Below are 18,476 nucleotides of genomic sequence, written 5' to 3'. Positions count from 1 at the left end.
CAGAAATAAATACAACAGAAAACGGTGAGAAGAACTTCAACTTACTTTGTGTTAACACACAAAAAAAAACAATTGAAGGCCTTGAATTTTTTGAGTAGAAAGAAAACCGTAAAATTTTCCAATAAAGTTATCGATTTCCCACTAGATATGTAATATTTTTTTTACTTTTGACATTTGCTACAGATTACCGATTATTTGACATTTCATTTCATTCTCATTCACAAGTTGACTTGACTAAAGAAGTTTATAACAAAACTTCTTGAGTGATGGATGTTTACGTGTCAGCTGTCACGGAGATGTTTTGATTACAAAAAATAGATTGGAGAACCCATTTCATCTCGGCCTCCCGTTTTCCTGATGCCCGGTATGTATTGGTATGATTAGATGGTACTACGATTGTAGCAAGCACATAGTTTTAAAGGTCGTGATATGACACGATGATAACGTTGGTTTCAGGCAATAAATAATTTGTATAAATGTCATGGTTCGCGGACCTCGCCGGGAAGGCGGAGAGCCTCCTTAACAACCTGGATGAACAGACTGGCGCGGCTTTGCGCAATCATAACGTTTCGAGGAAAAGCAATGTACCAGAATTTGTTGTCGGTCATGCCGCCGAGACTGTTTGGGCGCCAAAGAAACGAATTATGACTCGCAATAAAAAAGCTATGCCGATACCAGCCAGTCGTAAATCTTCACCAACGTCACATCACCAGCCCCGCACAATAATGAGAGACAATGCAGATTCTTCAAAGAATGGTTCTATCAAGTCCAAGATATCACCTTCAAGAAAGGCCAGTCCTCACCGTCAGTTCAATTTGGAACAACAGTGCCCTAGAACGTTAGTTGGAGATGTGAAAGACAATGACTTATTTGAAAATTATGGTTTGAAACATAGAAGTAAGTATACACATACTTTGTTTTCATTTAATCATTTGAATACATACATATATGTAACTAGCTACTTGCACACGGTTTTACCCTCTCTACTCGGCTCCTTTTGGTTGTAGCATGATATTTAAATCCAATTTAACCTTCCTCAATAATTGGATTATCGAACATAACAGAATTTTTCATATTGGCCCAGTAGTTCGAGAGAGCACATTCAAACAAAAAATCTTCATCTTATATAATAATATGAGTGTTGATTAAAATAAACTTTGCATGTATATGCAGCCATCTAATCTGAACCATTGTAATTTAAAACAATATTAGAGAAGTATTGAATACATTCATATTCATTAATAGATACATTCTGATTTAACAACTTTCACCAATGAAAGGAATCCTTATTGGAAATTATGTTAATTAATGAATGTGGAAGACTGAAGAAAGTGGCTGAATTGCCATTGCATTATATTATGTATCTAATAAAAACAAACATGAAAGGATTTATATACTTTTAATGTAAAGAAAAATAGGAAATTAAGTAGGCCCAAACCTTTTTAATTAGTTTTGGTAGTATATATATATCACTGTTAGTATGGATAAGTAATAAGTAGTATAATATCATATTTTTTTTTTACATTATAACAATTTCATTTCGAATCAAAGATCATACACTGACTTCACCAGTATGTAGTTTTTATGAATAACTCACTTCAGGGTTCAGTCTACCATCAGACTTGGAACTCCTAAACGGTGAAGAATGGACGTACAAGATGCAAAACATGGAGGTGGAGAATGCAATGCTGAAGAACGAACTGAACGTAATGAACCGAGAGGTCGCTGAACTATTGGACAGGCTACGGAAGACAGAGGATGGTAATGATGTTGATAGTACAGGTACTTTTGTTTTTAGTTTAGTTTTTTTTTGCATGGGCTGTGGTTTTCGGTGAGCTTAAAAGGTTTGGAATTTATTTATGTATATTTTATTATGGCCTTCTTACCGAGGATTGATTGGTCCTTATGTGTATTGTATCTTTGTTTAGCGTCAATTAATATATAATTTGACTGTACCCTTTGGATGAATTTGCTTCACGTTTAAAGTACGAAACGAAAGCGCGTTTGGTGCTCTGATTGGTTGGTTTATTCGAGCCGGCCAATCAGAGCGCGGAGTTCGCTTTCGTTTGACTTTTTTATGAATTAATTTTTATTTATATTTTGTATCTAGAAGCTTGCTTTTTGTTTCGTGTTTAGTAGCTAACATACAAATTTTTACTTATAATTTTAGTAAATACAACTAACAGATAATATTTTTTCTTATTACAGAAGTAACGAAAACTCGCATAAAACAAGAAACAACAGATGTATTAAATCACCGTTTGAATTTGGAGAAACAAACGCTGTCGTCTCAAGTGGAGCTGCTGTCGGTCAAAATTCAAGAACATACTAACGCAGAAGTATCGAAGTTTAAGGAGTTGAACCAAAAATTAGAAACTGATGTTGCCGTTTTGAGGAGCCGAAATATAGAGTTGGAGGAAAAGTAAGTTTTCTCAATATTGGTTATTTAGAACCTTTATTACGAGTTTGTTTTACGTTTAACGAGATCGAAACGAGAGTTGGTTTGGTTGGTTTATTCGAGCCGGCCAATCAGAGCGCTGAACGCGCTCTCGTTTTGATTTCGTTAAACGTAACGGCGCTGTAATTAGCTCGTCCTAAGCGTGTAAGGGTACTGAGCTAGAACACGGTCTTTTCGGCTCGAATTTATGGGTCAAAAGTGGGTGAGTGATGTGCACCTCTGCCTATGCCTTCAGAGAATGAAAGGATATTTATTGTTATGAAAATGTTACTAAGAGCAAAATTGGTTTTCTTTATTTAACAGCCGTAAATTAAAACCTCGTATTTTTAATCATGTAATCAGCTCTTAAATCTTACTAATTACTTCCAAGCAATCAATCGACAATATGACGTGTAACATGCTATTAATGTTTCTTTAGATAAAGTGTCGATTAATTGATACTTGCAGATAATAATATATTATTATTTTTTCTACTATTAAGTTTAATGTAATCTCTAATTGATTGATTGAGACTACTTTATAACTATTTAGACGTCAATGAACTGTATTGTTGGTTCAGTACTCGTAACTTACCTTACTGAGCAAATGGGAAATAAACCTTGGCTGAAGGCGAGAGAGTATCAGACTCTAACTAACTAAAAACCACCCCGTTTCTACTCCTACTTTGAGCCGAGACCCCGGTAACCCGCTAGTATTCCGCAGCTCCGGAACGGGTATCAGCCCTACTGGGCCCCATCTATGGTGGTCTGGCTTTTTAGGCGCGCGAGGAATACGACGAGCCTTACGTTCGGGTCTGGTTCTGGTTGGGTTAGCTACCCTTGGTCACGTCCGTAGACCCGATTGACTATAATTCTAAGTTTTCGATTTCGAAATTATTATGCACGAACAGCGCGCGAACGACTCGTTCGTCAGATGTGGACACACCTTTAAAACATTTATATTGTTTTCAGATGTAAAATATTATCAGAAGCCGCAAAAGATAGGGATGCAGTGCAAACCAAGCTTGAGAACGACTTGAGACACGCACAATCGCAAATAAGCGAACTACAGGGTAACTTGCAGAAGACTACGGAAGAATGCAGGAGATTGGAGAAAGACTGGGAGTCCTACAAAGTGAGAGTGAAGAATATGCTGCAAGCTAAAGACGCGGAGATAAAGAAATTACATGACGGCATGAATTTTAGTGAGGATACCAAGTCGTTGATTGCACAGATGGAGCATTTGAAGTAAGTGGATAATGTTCTAAAAACATTTTTTTCCTAGTCTATAATAATATTAGGTTATTTAATTATTCTATTACTTTCATTCTTTTTGTGAGATAATGACTCTCAGTTGCATGCTGTTGCAGACTACATGCTGTTAACGTCTTTGTTTTCCGGAAGCACCCGACTAGTTACGAGCTCAACCGGAACCCTTAATTATACACAAGACCTTAATAGTTATTTTTCATAATCGTTTACAGAGAAGAACGCGACGAGCTCCACGATGCGGTATCAGGTATTCGGTCGGAGTGTACGGATATGAAGCAGTATTTGCAGCAAGTGGAGGTGCGACACGCGGCCGCTGAGCGCGTGGTGGCCGCGCTGCGGGACGCGCTGCGCGAGGAACGGTCGGCCAGGTCCAGGGCCGAGACACAGTGTGTTGCTGTCGCTAAGGTAAGCAATTATTATCATATTATAGAAATCTTACTTATATTGTAAATGTTACTTAATCACGTTTTAACGGTTGAAGAGATCAGAAAAAAATACCAAAGTACGGCAACTAGCGAATTTAGTACTGTACTCTTAGTATGAGTTTGCTCGCGCTGATTGGTCAGCTCGAATAAACTATTCAGTCAGAGCGCCGAACGCGTTTCTTTCGTTTCGATTACTTTAAACGTAAAGCTCTCTACTCGTACTAAGGGTTACTGGTCAGGTTGCTATCTATTATTAGAAACTACTATTTCATTAAAAATGTGTAAATTTTACAACTTTATATGCTCTTGTTTCAGGAAATGAAAGCCATGCAACTGGAGACAGGTCAGACAATAGCCAGTTTACGAACAGCCTTGCGGGATAAAGAGCATGAACTGATCCACCTCCGCGACACGACCTCCACCGTCCGAAGCACGGACACGAGTGCGCTGAACGTCGCAGACTATGACGTCATGCAGGACACCATAGACAACAACAAGATTGACTACCTCACCCAAACCCTCGTCCAAAGACAAACGAAAATCGATAATTTACTCGCCGAAAATAATATGCTTAGGATACAACTGGAAAAATTAGAAGTGAGCATATTTTTGTTTTTGTTTTATTTTTATAATAACTATCGTGAGACATACTAAATTAACTAAAATCACGGTTTATTCACGTAAACTAATGGAGAAAAGCTCTACTAGTTCGAGTCACTGAGTGCCTTAAAATTAAATTGCGATTGAGTATTTGACAATTAGCTTAGTAAATGTTCCAATGACGAGTATCAGATTCAAATTCGATTCATATAGAGTATAAGGTATTGCAATTCATCTTTGTCCAACAGATTAACGACTTTATTTATTTCAGCACAATGTTCAAAATCGTCTGTACATTGTCATAAATGAACATATTTTCTACTTTCCACAGTCAAAACTGAAAGCGGACCAATCGCTGCAACGGTTGAACTCCCACAGTGTGGTACACTTACAAGATGGCGACGGTCGCCGGTCGAGACAGGTTCCCTCCACACTGTCCGCACTGTCACTGCGCATCGGTATTATGGTCAAACGATACCCCGTGCTCAGGGCCTTCGTCATCGGGTATATGGTAAGTGACATTTATTTAAAACTTAATTTAGTACGAAAAAGAAATATGTGCTGTCGATCTTTAGGTAATGCACATATTGAGAGAAAATCATCCGCTCAATGTGGAAAACTAACTTTGAAAAAACTTTGTAATCTGTAAAAAAGTACACCGTACAAAGCCCATTGTACACTATGCTTATTTATGTTGTCGTTGTGTCGTGTATTCTAGTCTTTTAGCTGGTAGTACTGTAAAAGTACCTACCGCTTTTATTCTTAGATATGTGTTAAACACAAACAGTAGATTTAAATAATAAATAATAATATAAATAATTTCGTGCCACACTGGGACTTAATCATGAACTGTGTGAGTGGCGAACGACGTCGCGCAGCCATATCGCATGACGTCTATCGAATTCTAGTACTTATATGAAATGTATTATTTGTATTGTCAACAGATCTGTCTACATTTGTGGGTCCTCACCGTATTGTTCACAAGCACACCAGAAGATTACGTTCCCACCTCAAAATCTTAAACCTGTGTTACATAATAATATTCATAAACAACCTACAAACCTACTTATTCTAACTATGGAATATTCCGCCTTTCACGCGTATGAGGACTATCCCGTAACGAATTTAGCGCTGTTGCTCAAAATTTTGCTAGTGTCACACCATTGGACAATAAAATTTGACAGCTACACTGATTGGACAGGTTGCCTAATGCTACACCAACGCTATCTGGCGAGCACAAAAACTATAATTATAAGTTGACTTTGAATTGTTAAAACAGGTTTATCGGTTCTTTCTGAATAAGTTGTAAGTCTTTAGTGTTTACAAAATGTATTTGTATATAAAATATTCCATTAGTATGTATTCCATATAATACTAGGTAAGTCAAATTGAATTTGCGATTCAGTTGAAACGTTTAAAAGCAATTGACAGAGCTTTAAGTTATGAAATACTGCGTGTACGTAGTTTGTATTGAGAGAAAATAGTATTACCTTTCTAGACAATTCGATTAAAAATCTATAACAAGTGTAAATAATGAAATATTTATGTTCCACCATAAACCTGGTCGTTATCGACTTTATAACGGTTAGCATACAGCTTATTTTAGGTTACACATCTGTTTAAAACATTATGTTCACAATCTTATGAAGATTATATGTGATTTGATGACAAATAACAAGTTAGAAATATTCTAATATAGCAACATTGAGAAAATATCACATGGAATAGTGAATTAATTTGAGTCACAAAATATTTTTAACACATAATGGTAAGCGTCCACAGGTCCTCATCGTATGCATCGGACGGATCGCTTCAAACTGATTGACTGCGTTCGTGCGATGCGGATCAGCGGACGCAGTTGTATGAGTTTCTATACAAGACAAACTAAAATCCGTTGAGTGCGATGCGTGCGTTGCGTACGATGCGGGCTTGTGGACGCTTACCTTAAACGTTGGTGGCATCTTTATGAAAAATTGAGGTATGTATTGAAAATTTTGTTACGACGTAAGCATAGAAAAAACTTATACTATGTATTCCAAACTTAGTTAATTTATCTCTCTACTAAGCTGCGTGATTTTAAATTAGTAAAACCAAGTATTTTTGTATTAAAAAGTCAGGGGAAACTAGTATTTTTAGATGTTAAATCTGTAATTGGTATTTATTTAATATTTATTATTTCATTAGTATCTTGATTCGTGGTGCTAAATGAATTTAAAAATGACTATGTATGTATTTGTGTATATAGATAACGAATCTCGACAGTGCTTTAATAATTGGCCATATAATGTACCTAATTTGTTGTCTTTATTTATTATTATTACTGTTGGCTTACGTTTGGTTATATTTTGAAATTTATTTTATGTTCCTTATTGTTATTTTGCCGACTGACGGGATCATGGGCTAAATAAAGTGTTTATAAACCTTTTTTTGTGTGTTTTAATCGTCATATTTACCATCATCTTAACCTGTACTTATTTATCTTCTTACTGATTTTAATATTGGAGAGTAAGATAGTTACCAAATTGGATGACTTTCCTTCTGAAAAAAAACCAAAATCACCTAACTAAAATGATTGATATTATAATTTGTAACTAGTAACACCAGCGAGAGTTCTTGTTTTGTATTTCCCAGATGGCGCCACTTGCGTTTATGGTTACTAGACAAATTCTTGAAAATTATTATTATTTATTTAGAAGTGAATATAACAAGTAAGTTTAGCAAAATTTTTATTCTGTACATCTTTAATCACTTTCTAATGATAACTCGTTAAAAATAATTTAACGTACTCAATATTTTTTGTTGTTGTTAATAAAAATATTCACATTTTATTATTTCTTCGCATTAAAAATAAATTTAGAACGGTGTATGCGGTGTATAATCAGAAAATGACCGTGGGAAATCCATTTAATTTAGAATTCACAGTAAATTTATTTACTGAGCTACTAAACTGAATAACAATGCATGACTAAGTAATTCTGGAAGTTAATGCAACGTACGAATTATACGGTTTCTTTGTAGTAAGACACTGAACACAGTTTTGGAAGTGTATAAGTATAATGGGTCACACAAAAATACTTACCTACCTACCTAGGTACTTTATTTTTGACGAGGGAAAATCTTCTAGTGACTTCTCCCGCATTTGACGAGACGAGAGGCAGTGTTTCTGTTGCTGCTTCGAGCCGGAGCACTAGTCATTCGCCAGCCCATTTGCTATCCCAGAACGTAATGTATGTACCTACAGCTGTTCCAAATTTCTGAGTAACAAATATAAAATTTCGCATTGTAAGATTCCTCTTAATTGAGAAACAAGGCAGTGATAGTGAAATTTTCGATGAGTTTCAATAAAAATATCATTGTATTCGTAATAAAAACGTGCTAATAATGATTTTATTGATATCTATCATATCATTCGTGATTTATTTACATGTGTTTGTTTTCCGTGTCGTGTAAGGCGAAAACGAAGGTAGAAACTAATGTAATATCATCATCAGCCAGTGGACTGGTCACTGATATTAACCTCATTTACACAAGATTAAGTGAGGGAGAGCTATGCCTGTAAGGAGGAGGAGTGAGGTTCAATTGCCCTCTTCCCAATTTTCCCGATCCCTAATTCCCCACTAACCCTAAAATTCCTAACCCCCAAAAGGCCGGCAACGCACTTGTAACGCCTCTGGAGTTTCTCGTGTCCATGGGCGGCGGCGATTGCTTACCATCATCCGTTTGTTCATTTTATACCATAAAAAAAGATTATAGGGAACCTCTTCCTATCGGCAAGTGAGTTTGAGGTTTACCAGTTTTACCGGTGTCTCCATGCAAAGTGTACTCCCGTAGTCAATCCTTACGTCACCCGCGGGGAGAGTCGGGGTGGTGACAAATGGGTTCTTCACCACATGGCAAAGGTACGTTGCCAATGTTTGGGGTTTTTACGATTGTAACAAGAATTCCAAACGTGTCTTGTTTTATTCAAAACAGGAAAATATTGAAGGTTCTTGTGGTCGAATACTCGAAGGCCTGTTATTATGTATCATTGATATGAAGCTTTTTTTTTATAAGACACCTTCCCTGTTGGCCCCGTCCCTATACGATATACCTAAGGCACACTCGTTGTTGCGTTTACAAAAATAAAAGTCAGACTCGACATAACAAATTTGTGAATCGTACTAAAATAATTTACCTGTTTAGTTTTTTCTCACGCTTAGTCAACTCTGGTAAATAAGAGATGGCCTGTTTACGCGTTTTCTGGTTTAAAATAAGTGCACTCGGTTTACAGTGGTAGGGATTAAGGTTGCAGTTTTTAAAATGAGGAGCCGAAGTGAAATTGGTGACGAACAGAAAGATATACCTACAATGGGACGGTGAACGTCCCAATTATGAATTTCCACTATTAGTGACAGGTCCAATTCCTTACATTACAAAGTACACCACCAACCAAGATAAGTTAAGAATTCTATTTGTCTTGTCTTGTCGCCAGTGTAAAGTGATTAGAGCTTGTTTTGGTTCAGAGAAAACAAAGCAGGATTGCTTTATCTACCTTACTTACCTACATAGTTAATTAAATTAGTTTTGGAAACACAGGCATAAAATTAATAAATAAAAATAAACAAAGATATAAATAAGGCTTTATCTCGATGGAATAATAAACTACATATATTGAGGACACTTTACAGTTATAAAAGTATTTGCAAAAACCAGTCTTAAGGAGTTGGTCTCCTTTCGAAAATTGCATTAATTTTGTACTTGCGGTATCGTGTATGGAGAAGTTATTTTATATTTCCAAAAATAACGGTTTTTCGTCCTTATGTTCTACTTAAAGTCGAAATGAAGAGTGTTAAGTAGCCTACATACTTTATAGCTATTAATAACAAACCACCATAAATAATAGGGATGATGACGATGAAAATTAAAAATCTATTTAGTCTGCCAGTTAGATTACGAAAAAATATTAGACACGTATTTTTTATTTTATTTTATCATATACCTAAGATACTAGAAACACACTAAAATAAAACGAATTAAAGTTTAGGAGTGGGAGCAAATACGTCATTTCTACGTATAAAATGTGCCTAGAAGTGACGTCACGCGATATTTCAAATCGAAATATTTTCGAAACTATTTGTTTCTGTAAGAAAATAAAAAATATGGGTTTTATATTTTAAAATAATCTACAAGATGGACATTAAAATAAAACTTGGTCATGTACCCTATTCTACGCAAGATTGTAAGTAGGTACAAACACATATAGATGTTCTAAGAAAAATCTTACGAGGTAGTACGGTGTTAAGATCTCTAAACACCTTGAGCTTGTATGATCACGTACTGGCTATTGAGAATTATCTGCTTTAATCCTTTTTCTTAGAACCTTATTATTAGTTTTGTTGAAGTTGTTATGAAGGTATCTGCGATAAATGTTAGTAAATATTTTTCCTATCTGATTCTTTTTCAATGGCAAATGATGCAAACGAGCCTTAAACGAGCAATTGAATCACCTGATGGTAAGTGATACTCACAACACCAAAGGAATCAAAGATACCTCTTAAAAAGGAATACACTCTTTCGTATAAAGCTTATCAGGTTTTAGTAGGGATTCTTCAATTGACGCAGGAGGTCGATCTTCATACGTCGTCATTCAGTACTCTGCTGGGTAGGATTCCACATTGTCTAAAAATGCTTAACATTTTTTTATTTGTAGTCTAGAGTTTAGCGTAGGTAAAATACTTTCCAACCGAGACTCCTAGTACCTATGCTGTAGATATTTGGCTATGTTAGGTTCACTTCTTATAAATATCAGTCATTCTTCTGACAGTTCCAATATAAACGATCCGATCGTCCGTTTAAACCATAATGTTTAAGGAAAACATTGCATCAATAACAGGTAGGTAATTAATAAACACACAAGGGAAAAAGGAAGTCATCATTTGATCATGTTACTAATAGTTCAATGGCTTGGAAAACCCTTTTTTCCAAGAAGTTATTAATAGACTTCACATAAGTCATAATGATTACCACTTCTTCACATTTTTGTACCTATTGCCTACGCTATTTTTTACCGTACCTAGTCCCAAAATAATCTGTAGGTCTTTGGGAGTTTACATATTGCCAAACAACGATAATTTTAGATACCGGAGAAGAACTGAGTTTAGAATAAAAATACTTTATCACGTACTCTCTTCTAACTTTCTTTATTTCCTTTTTTTGAGGTGGTAATCAAACCAAAAGTATTGTTGTAGATAGTTGTCACTTCTCCGATGACTAGGTATGTATATCAATAATAATCTTGTATATATATACAACGTGTAACAAAATAACCATGCACATTATGTTACAAGTTATATAAATCAATTGCTTTTCGTTAGTCTCGCTAAAACTCGAGAACAGCTGAACCAATTTGGCAAATTTTACTCTTGAATTATTTGAGGAAGTCCGGGGAAAGTTTAAAAGGTGAGAAAAAAATTGTTTGTGGCCATAGTTTGCTGGGTCAGTTAATTTTAATTAAAAAAGATCCGCTATGCGTTGAAGTGTTACAACTGCATCATAAATGGGAGACAGCTAATTGGATGTGCAGTCAGGTCACGACCGATGTCATTCAATTACGTAGGTAGGTATCTATATGATTAAGTTTTGGGTTTTCCCAACTCAAAGGAGATTGGTTTGGAGAGAAGCTTAATGTTTTGCTTGTCAGTTTAAAACTTATGTAGGTAGGTGTACCTTTGTTTGTAAACAATTAATGAAATGAAAAAATCAAAATGTATTCTTGTAAAGGTATCGTTGGGTATACTTAAGTGTGGGAGATTTACGTTTGGCAGAAATGATATCACGGCCTCACAAAAATCCGACGTGAAATAACGCTTTGCGTTTTGTTTCTTCGCGTGAGTGAGGAAACCGGAGGCCCAATTACCCTCCTCCTCAATCTTCTCAATCCCTGATTTCTCAACTATTCCCAAATTCTTAATCCCCAAAGGCCGGCAACGCACTTGTAACGCCTCTGGTGTTTCGGGTGTCCATGAGCAGCACCGATTGCTTACAATTAAACTAGCAGACGGATGTCTGCTTATACCATAAACAAATTAACACGTTTTATAAAAAAAGGTTTTAACACCTCTAGGTCTGAAGGTGCGACATCATTGAGCGTCTTGCTGACTAGACCACAAAATAGAAAAGATCATAATAGGTAATAGTGTAGATATCATATTTTATGTTCGTAAAGTATCCTTATTTCAACAAAAACCTTCCCCAAAACCAGTCTTTCTTATGGAAGGTCATCTTTTTATTCCAATCGGGATTTAATAAATTACTCTTTCCGTATTTCTAAATTTGTATTGTATGCGTGGCAAGAAAACCATATCAACCATTACATTAGTTAGGCAAATCTAAAGTCTAATGACCTCGCATTAAAATTGAAATTCGAATTGTCATCTCACTAGTACTAGTGGCTAGTGGCGCTATTGGCGCAAAAACTGCATGACTCATAAGGATGTAACGTGGTAAAGAACCTTTGGAAAAAACTTGGTATTTGATTAATGACGTATACGAACTGTAGGTATAAGATAAAAGAATTAAAGTCAAAGATGAAATGGAATAGAAGGGATCTGAGTAACTTCGGAATACCCCAATTTGTTCAAAGAGCAGCTTTTCAAAACGAGTCCATAAAGATTATACAGACGTATGATAATCTTTTGGAAAGTCCTGGAAAGGGTGTCAGATTATACTTAAGTCCTGATTCCTGACACGTTGAACGACACAGAGACAGATTAAAACAAACATCAGCCATCATTACGAGAGCCGTTGGACCTTTATTTGACGTTGTACGTTGATAAACCGGTCGTACTAATGTCAGAATATAATGAAACGTTTCTCGTCAAGCAGTGTCGGCTATTGACGGTACTTAGTCGCGGTTTGCGCCTGGACTAGTGAACTCGCGTCTGATAATAATGTATGTAAACTAACGCGAGTGCACAAACTTAGTTATAGTTATAATAGTCATAAGGTCTGAACGTATAGTCCGTATTATTAACGCCTTGAACTAAGTATTTTGTGGTTTTCCTCAAACAGTGATCGCGATGACTCCGAGATTTTTTGTTTTATTCGCTGGTAAGTTTGGTTTTATTGTATTTACTTCTATATTATTTACTATTCTGTCAATCTTACGTGGAATAATAAGTTCATAAGTTCCTTTAGCAATGTTGTTTACCCTTTAAAATGATATAAGGTCATCATTATTGATTGTATTATGTGTATGTATACATACTTCTTATAACTTTGTTTTTTGTAAGTCCGTGTCAATCTTGGTATTACGTGAAGCCACGATGAACCAAACTTCGTTTACCTACAAAATACAAGTTTTCGTGACATTGAAATTGTAATGGAACTAGTGAAACATTGTTTCTATGTAATTTGAGGTTGAGTTCGATAATTAATTTAGATTGTTTTTGTTTACGCATGTAGGTATAGGGTAACCCCCGGTAATTGTTAGTAATGTTTTACAAAATACGAAAAAATGTTGTTTGCTGTTTGCTAGGCAAATGCAGTGGTCCTAAAATCAATTCTATTATTGGGGTTTTACGCTTTTTTTCCTTTGATCGCACGTTTGTAGTGTATGTTTACGCCTTAGGAGAAACGTGACTTGATCTTATCGTTTGATGATTAAGCTTATTGAAGTTAGTTCGAACTTTAGTATCCAACTACCTACAGACATATCCTAATAACTTTTTAAATTTTGGTGATCATCTTGGATATGATCTAATGTATTTATCGTGATGTTCATAATGAGCTATTGACTTAAGGTTATGTTTATCTACAATTGGAGCGAATCGTCAACCAATAGGGAGTGTTGTCTTAACTAATCTTCGACTCGTAATTATTCCTACTTGGTTTTTGGTCCTGTTTTACTGTCTGTTTTACCACTTTTCGCACGGAATCTTGCAAAAATTCTGTTGTAACTAAAGTGAATGAATCATGTAAACTTGTAGACCTAATATGATTTCTTTACTTGCTGTGTTCTTCCCCGAAAATATAATTAGGCTATATTTAGCTAATAGGTGATAAAGCGAAGTGTACCTGTATAGTAAGTATAGTAGGTAAATTATTAAAAAAAATGCTGACCTATAAAGGTGCACCATTCATCATCACTTTTCACCATGAGATTGGTTTTTAGAAATTAATGTCAATGACCAATATTATTCCGACAATTATGGACCCTGATAAAACTTACATAAAAATGCTTGTTTTGATTTACATAAGCATTTACTTTAATGATGAAGAATTCAGTACTCAGGTTTGCATATATTTGCACGCAATATCCTGATCCATTGGTAAAAACCTAACGTTCTGCGTCATTTTGCAAATACAACACAAAACTGGTTTGGGTTTTTGAAACCAGTTTTTTCTTGATTTACGTGCTTTATTATATTCATTGTCATCTATTATTTATATTATAGACGGAATATCAATAATTTATGATTAATTTAACATATTATGGTAAACATGGTATAGGCTTGGCCTTCGTTTGATGACAAATTCACTTAAATTCTCCAGATTGCTATGAAGATTTAATGACCTTTGTCAAAATGACGTAGAAATTCTTCGATTCGAATAAGACCGTGGGATAATGGGCTGAGTAGCATCGATCCTTGCAGTTGTTCGAAGAGCCAACTAAAGGATACTTTGACAGTAGTATAGCAGCAGCGATATCTAATTAGTCAAAAACTTTTTAGGCGCGAAACTAAAACTATGATCTGCTACCCATCTACCAAGGGTAGATATTATGGCCTTAACCATTCAATCTTAACCCCCCTTTATGTAAAGGAGGCCCTTCGCCTTTTGTTTTTTTGTAAGGGGGGAAAAGTGATCATAATATGCTTTCTCCCGCCTTGGGTGAGGCGAGTGTCAGAATCTTGCTGACTAAAAACCACCCGTTCCAACTTTTGCTCTTTGAGCCGGAGCCCCAACAACCCATCTGTGAGGTCCATCGTTTACTCTATGACGTCATGGTACAGTGGACTGTCCAGGCTACGGTTGATGAATTTTTGGGAACCATTGTGAAATTTGGACAATCTATTATTAAGCATATTTCCTTATGAAGATGAAGACATTTCAGATTATTTTTGTCCTAACTACATCCTCAATGTACGACGTGTTTTTAATTAGATTTTAATTGCACAGCAATAGCAAATCGATTAAGTTAGACAGACAATGGAAACCAGTTTGTTTTTCTATCGTGTATCTTATACACATAAAATAACATTAATGTGTAAATAAACTTGTAATACCTAGATTGTAGTAAACTGTGTTGTGGCGGCCGACTGGTAAACCCTCTTTTGTGACCATCCTTATTCTTCGCGTGGGTGTAAGAGCAGACTAAGGGACTACACATTAGTGACTAATCGAAATAAGGTACAAAACAAGGTGGGGCACCTAAATAAGTTTAACAGAATACTTACCTAATTCGAATCTTTTTTTATTTATTTTGGGTGATTCAGGGCAGTTATTCATGTCCCTGGGTCACTGTACTTCATCAGTTCGGTGTGGAGTCATGGTTGGAGGATTTAGTTATGTAGATCTTTACTTATAGGAATTTGTAGTTTGGGAGGTTCCATAATAGAACAATACTTATTTATCCACTCGTCTAGACTATCTCTACTACTAGATAAATAAATAAAATTGGAGTATCTGTAAGTAAAGTAAATAAATAAGATTGTATTTTTTATAATTTTTGTCAGTCTGTCTGTTTGCTTTGGCTAATCTTTGAAATGGCTAGACCGATTTTAATGAGATTTTATTGGCAGGTATCTGATCAACTAAAGAGTAACTTAGGCTATTTTATTAGTCACAAAGTCCGTAATTCACACAAGCGAAGCCTCTAGCTGGATGCCCAGCTAGTTATATTATAAAAAAAGCAATGCAAAGATTACGCTGCTTTGCGCGTTGTAAACTTATAAACAAAAGTACATATTATGTAGTTAGTATCACTGGCACGCTATCCAGTTGACCTGCAGATAACCTGGCACATTAGTCGTGCATTACTAGCATTTAAATATCTTTCACTTCTTATTTTTATAGGTTACCAAGAAACGGTAAGTACTTGAACTAGATTATGAGGAAAACAAAACATGTGCGAAAGTATCGAAACGATACCACTGACGGGGCTCAGTAGGGCTGATGCCTGATCTGGAGCTGCAGGAAACGTAAAAGGTTACCGCGGCTCCGGCTTAGCAGGAGAAGGAACGGGTGCTTTTTAGTCAGTAAGAGTCTGTCCTCCTGCCTTCTTCTCCCACTCTCTCTTGCCTCACCCAAGGCGGGAGAAGTCATAGGATGATTTTCCGCCCACAAAAAAAAATACCGAAACGATTTATTATTCGTTTAAAAATTGACTTTTACGCAGTCAACCTCTAGGTGTGTAAGTACTACCTATTAGGTACATGGTAGTGATGGTAGGTACCTAATACAAGTACCTTCACCCAGTTTATTATCTAGTCCATTACAATAGGGGCAACCTAATGCCGACCGCGGGACATTCCATGCTCCCATTGCGAATTGAACGATGATTAATGACAGTTTTCTTTATCTAACTTTTGTAACATTGTAGGTAGAAAGACTATTTTGTATCAATGTTTTACTGGTATATATGCATGGTGTTAATAAAAGCCTGGTAGTGCGTTAGTTAATGACGTATTCAGAACTTGACAAAGGTCGTAGGAGCTGCTGAAAAAAAAGGAGCTGCTTGATCGCTTCCAAATACATAGCATTGGTGGAAAGGTGCGTGCTATGGATGTCTGATCTAGATGCGTGCTATGGATGTGTGCTATTGATGGCTTATCCCTACTATCAATACATCGTTTACTCGAGCTGCTCATCTTCCTCGCACAACTACATAGCTTAGTATCAGTGGAAACGGTCTAACGAGCTGGAGCCCCGGGTAGCATAGCTACATAGCAGCTTCACTGCAGAAGACAAATGCTACCCAACATCGGGGCTTGCGGCTTTATAGTCACTTGCGGCTTAGCATAAGAGGCGTAAGGGTAAGGTACGCCGTCGTCTTCACATGGCCAAAACTATTTCTATTGAACTCTTCAACTGTAACCGCAAGTACGTACATCTTCATAAAGGTCAGTTAACGTACTCAGTGAAGTCCCGACCACTAGTTTCTAGCACCCAATTAAAATAAATAAGGAAAATATTTACAAGTATACGAATAATTTACCCACACGATTACTAGTAAATAGATACTAGGGTACCTATCGGATAATTTGTGTTTTAAAGAAAGTAGCAAGAAACATCAACCTTTTTTTAAGGCAGGAAAATCATCAAATGTCTTCTCCCGCCTTGGGCGAGGCGAGAGGGAGTGTCAGACTCTAACTGACTAAAAACCACCCCGTTCCTATTTCAGCCCTTCGAGCCGCATCCCCAGTAAATCCGCTAGGTAGTCCGCAGCTAAGAAATATCAACCTAAGAATTAAATCAAATCAAATCAGTTTAATGCATCCATGTCGGACGAGCGGTGGGCAAAACTTACTACTGAGTGGAGCCCACTCAACGTCAATAGGCGTCGCGGCAGGCCCAGAAGGAGATGGCGGGATGAACTCAACTCCTATGAAAAGGATTGGCCACAGAAAGCTCTACAAAGAGATGAGTGGAAGGAGGTTAGGAGGCCTTTGCTCTGTAGTGGGACGAACATGGCTGACAAAAACAAAAATAGTGTACAGTTAGGATGTTATGGTGGTGGATGAACTATGATGCGATGCGAATTCGTAACGCGGAAAATTGCCTTTACAACACGAATTGCTGTGATGTGATTTAGTGCGGCAACAACCATCCTTCCTCGATTAATATTTGGTAGCCTACTTATGTGAAATTGGTTCTAAATCACCATGCATTTTCAAAGCTATGGATGAGACAAATAATTCGTTTATATCTCGGAAAAACCCATCTCTAATTTAATACAATTGTTTTATTAACATATATGCCTGTTATGTATGTGATTATTTATTTGAGTCTTGTGGTTAAGTAGGCAATCAGCTACAGCTACCTGTTATAAATAATTATCGTACCTCCATTTAGGTATTAGACATATGATTATTAAAATTGGAACATTGATTGCATACCTAAAGTAACTTTTGGTTTTCCAACTCGCGGTTTTTCCGTGGTTAGCCGCGAGGAAGTGTTGTGCCTCCACAGTATTGTTACTGATATGTATGTCGTATAATGACACGGAGGAGAGAACAAAGGTGTCGTTATGTACGCACTTTTCTTCACTTAATTTCTTTTTTGCAGAAAACGATATTTATCGCGAAAAAGTTCACATTGATATTTACCAAGTTCTGGACCCACACTCTCATGCTTGAAGAGCGGGTGCCTTAACTTCAGAGCCATCCCGAACCAACACCACTTGTTTAAACTAAATAGTTGCACATTTTGTTTCCAGCATGCTTCGCCATGACAGCTGCAGCGAACATGTCCCTCGATCCTCAAGCAATCCAGGAGGTGTTTGGCAGGGGCGGTTACGCACCACCACCATCACCACCTCAACAAGCTGTTCCAGTGACTCCTGGACCACCTAAACAGGCTGTGCCAGTGACTCCTGCACCACCTGCCCTACCACCAGACGACATCTTCAGTCCAGCGGCCTCTGATTATGACCAATTTGACTGGACGTTGACCAAGGTGAGATAAATGGAAAATATTTATTTTATTGTATAAGCCGGTAAACGAGCAGACGGACCACCTGATGGTAAGCAATCGCCACCGCCT

The 18,476-nt window shown here is 36.6% G+C and overlaps 2 protein-coding genes across 4 annotated transcripts in view; both read left to right on the top strand.

Annotated features, from left to right (window-relative positions):
- The first annotated feature begins 38 nt into the window (after nucleotides 1-38).
- LOC118277889 (golgin subfamily A member 5) lies at nucleotides 39-7,158 on the top strand. 3 transcript variants are annotated; one of them, XM_035596890.2, is made up of 9 exons: nucleotides 39-364; nucleotides 457-897; nucleotides 1,603-1,782; nucleotides 2,209-2,422; nucleotides 3,409-3,684; nucleotides 3,921-4,113; nucleotides 4,449-4,730; nucleotides 5,065-5,244; nucleotides 5,678-7,158. In XM_035596890.2, the coding sequence occupies exons 2-9, from the start codon at nucleotides 477-479 to the stop codon at nucleotides 5,753-5,755; spliced, it is 1,824 nt and encodes a 607-aa protein (XP_035452783.2). In that variant the 5' UTR covers nucleotides 39-364; nucleotides 457-476; the 3' UTR covers nucleotides 5,756-7,158. The 3 variants fall into 3 exon arrangements, with proteins under 3 accessions (XP_035452783.2, XP_035452784.2, XP_035452785.2); XM_035596891.2 differs by having other exon boundaries at nucleotides 194-364; nucleotides 1,621-1,782; XM_035596892.2 differs by having other exon boundaries at nucleotides 194-364; nucleotides 1,603-1,761.
- A 5,424-nt stretch (nucleotides 7,159-12,582) lies between these two features.
- The window catches only part of LOC118278054 (uncharacterized), a 35,693-nt gene continuing 29,799 nt past the window's right edge, over nucleotides 12,583-18,476 (top strand). Inside the window, exons 1-2 of the mRNA XM_050700063.1 lie at nucleotides 12,583-12,821; nucleotides 18,151-18,389. Of these exons, the coding sequence (XP_050556020.1) occupies nucleotides 12,791-12,821; nucleotides 18,151-18,389 (270 nt within the window). The 5' untranslated portion in view covers nucleotides 12,583-12,790. The remainder of the gene's footprint in view (nucleotides 12,822-18,150; nucleotides 18,390-18,476) is intronic.

The sequence above is a fragment of the Spodoptera frugiperda genome, chromosome 18 (genome assembly GCF_023101765.2).
Source record: "Spodoptera frugiperda isolate SF20-4 chromosome 18, AGI-APGP_CSIRO_Sfru_2.0, whole genome shotgun sequence".
Lineage (NCBI taxonomy): Eukaryota > Metazoa > Arthropoda > Insecta > Lepidoptera > Noctuidae > Spodoptera > Spodoptera frugiperda.
The sequence above is the reverse complement of the archived record's forward strand: the minus strand, read 5'-3'. Positions and strand labels throughout refer to the sequence as shown.

What these genes read in the sequence shown, in the direction of transcription:
- LOC118277889 (XM_035596890.2), top strand. Translation starts at nt 477, where the DNA reads ATGTCATGGTTCGCGGACCTCGCCGGGAAGGCGGAGAGCCTCCTTAAC. An exon ending in TTATGGTTTGAAACATAGAA is followed by an intron (nt 898 to 1,602) that starts GTAAGTATACAC and finishes AACTCACTTCAG; the next exon opens with GGTTCAGTCTACCATCAGAC. An exon ending in GCACAGATGGAGCATTTGAA is followed by an intron (nt 3,685 to 3,920) that starts GTAAGTGGATAA and finishes AATCGTTTACAG; the next exon opens with AGAAGAACGCGACGAGCTCC.